This window comes from Budorcas taxicolor, chromosome X (assembly GCF_023091745.1).
Source record: "Budorcas taxicolor isolate Tak-1 chromosome X, Takin1.1, whole genome shotgun sequence".
NCBI lineage: Eukaryota > Metazoa > Chordata > Mammalia > Artiodactyla > Bovidae > Budorcas > Budorcas taxicolor.
Genome location: NC_068935.1, coordinates 42,416,271 through 42,418,271, shown reverse-complemented (window position 1 = coordinate 42,418,271; position 2,001 = coordinate 42,416,271). Strand labels below are relative to the sequence as shown.

Sequence of the window (2,001 nt, the reverse complement as noted above, 5' to 3'; positions counted from 1 at the left end):
AAGTTATACTTATATCCATAAATGAAATTTTTATTAATATCAATGAACACAGAAGAATATTCATGTGCCAAGGAAATATTGCTCACAAGATCATAAATGTCTGTTGACTTGTATTTATCAATGATTTGGTGAATCACTATATGTCTCTGAGTTAAAAAAAATATATATATATACATATAAATATACATATATATGTGTGTGTATATATATATAAAGGGGTTTCTGAAACCATTTCCATTTGGACTTAGGCAATAAATTCACTAGAAAAAGAAAGCAGAAGCTTTGAAGTTAACATCTATAGCCTTTATGGATAGCCTGATTCACCAAACATGAAAACTATATCCTGTTCCACACGTTTTAAGTCATACACAGGAAAGCACAAGAAACACTGATTTGGCTCAATGATTTTCCCAATGAAAGGATTTAATTTTCTTTAAGTTTTAAAAAAAATCCCCCATAAAGTTGTCAGAGGTACCTGACGGTGTTACAGAAGCAAAGTGTTTTCTAAGCAACTCCAGGGCTCTGTTATTTCTTGCTTGTAGGGACTTCTCTGTTCTCAGTTCATTCTTGATGGCATTGAGCTCCCCATGGATTTTTTCCATTTCTAATTCATAATACAATTTCATTTCTTCTTTTAGGAATGCATTTCCAACCTCAGTCTGCCGCTTTAACTTCCTAACAGCTTCTTTTAAATCCTTGTTCTCAAGGCTCAACTTGTGGATGACCTCTTTGGCTTGCTGGAGCTCTTCAGTTAAGTTTTTAACATTTGTTGCTTTTTCAGAGAGGTCATTTCTTAAAGCTTGAAGCTCCCAGTCTTTCTTGGAAGTTTCCACCCCTGGTTCTTGAAAATTTGGGGGTTTTGTGGATACTTCTTTTTTGGAGTTCAAAAGTTCTTTTTCTGCACTTTCAAATTCCTCTTCAATTTTTCTGCATTTCAAATCAAGCACTTCCAGCTCTTCATTCAAAAGATTCAGGCGAAGTTTTGGAGACATTCCTTCAGTGAATTTCTTTTTCTTGTCTTTCTGTGGTGGAGTTGATAACTCCTTTGTACCCCAGGTAGGAAGCTCTTCTGTGCTATTAAAGCTTTCTTCAGTTGCAATGTCCAAATTAGATGATTCACAGGAGACAGACTTTGTGTCTGCCTCAGTCTTTGAAATGTTTATCTTTCTCTCTATTAAATTTGATTCTTGCTCATTTTCATTTGGTTGGGAAATAAATTCTTTCCTTTTAAATTTATTTTCCTCTAGAAACTTTCTACTAGACAAATTAAATATTCTTTCCATTCTCTTGGCCTTATCTAAAGTCATTTGTTCAGAAGAAGATTCAAGCTGAGCAGCTTCGTCTAGAATATCCTGTGCACTGAAAAGAGGAGCAAACTTTTTCTCCTTCCAGTGTTTTCTCCTAGCATCCATTTCTTCAGGCACCTCTTCCAATTCCTGAAAAACAAAATTTAAAATCAAGGCACATATTTACACTGGCAGCTGGGACAGTGGAAAGAACTAAGAATCCTGGCCCACTGGTGAAAGAATCTAAATATTTGAGGGCTGGCACTCCCTCTAATTCACCACGCGACTCAGGCCTCAGTTCCCTCGTTTATAGATGGAAAGGGCTAAACTGGCTAAGTTCTACAGACCCTTCCAGCTTTAAAGTTCTCTGATCCTATGAAATATAACCAATAAATGGACAAGCTTGGCTATTTATTACAGAGAAAATAATGCTATGAGAAAGCAACATGAAAACAGATTGTTTCAAAACAGTATAAGTGATTTTTAATTAATAGGTAAGCCTGTGTTTCCAAAGTCCTTGATTTTTTTCTAGTTCTTCTTGGTTGGACTACTGTTTATTCATTCTTTAAAGTGACTAAAACATCAGTGCTTAATGCAATGTGAGCTGTTTTTGGTAAAGTATACCATGCAGACTTCCTTATGACTAACTCTGCCAAATGCCCTTCTGTCTTGACCTATAAATTCCTGTTATTCCAGTCTTGGGCTTTGCTTTTAG

The 2,001-nt window shown here is 35.5% G+C and overlaps 1 protein-coding gene across 1 annotated transcript; it reads right to left on the bottom strand.

Moving 5' to 3' along the window:
* Positions 1 to 440: 440 nt before the first annotated feature.
* CCDC160 (coiled-coil domain containing 160) lies at positions 441 to 1,412 on the bottom strand. The gene has a single exon (XM_052663895.1). The coding sequence runs from the start codon at positions 1,410 to 1,412 to the stop codon at positions 441 to 443; it is 972 nt and encodes a 323-aa protein (XP_052519855.1).
* Between the last annotated feature and the right edge of the window lie 589 nt (positions 1,413 to 2,001).

Excerpts from the sequence above, each read along its gene's own strand:
- CCDC160 (XM_052663895.1), bottom strand. The coding sequence starts at position 1,412 with ATGGATGCTAGGAGAAAACACTGGAAGGAGAAAAAGTTTGCTCCTCTT.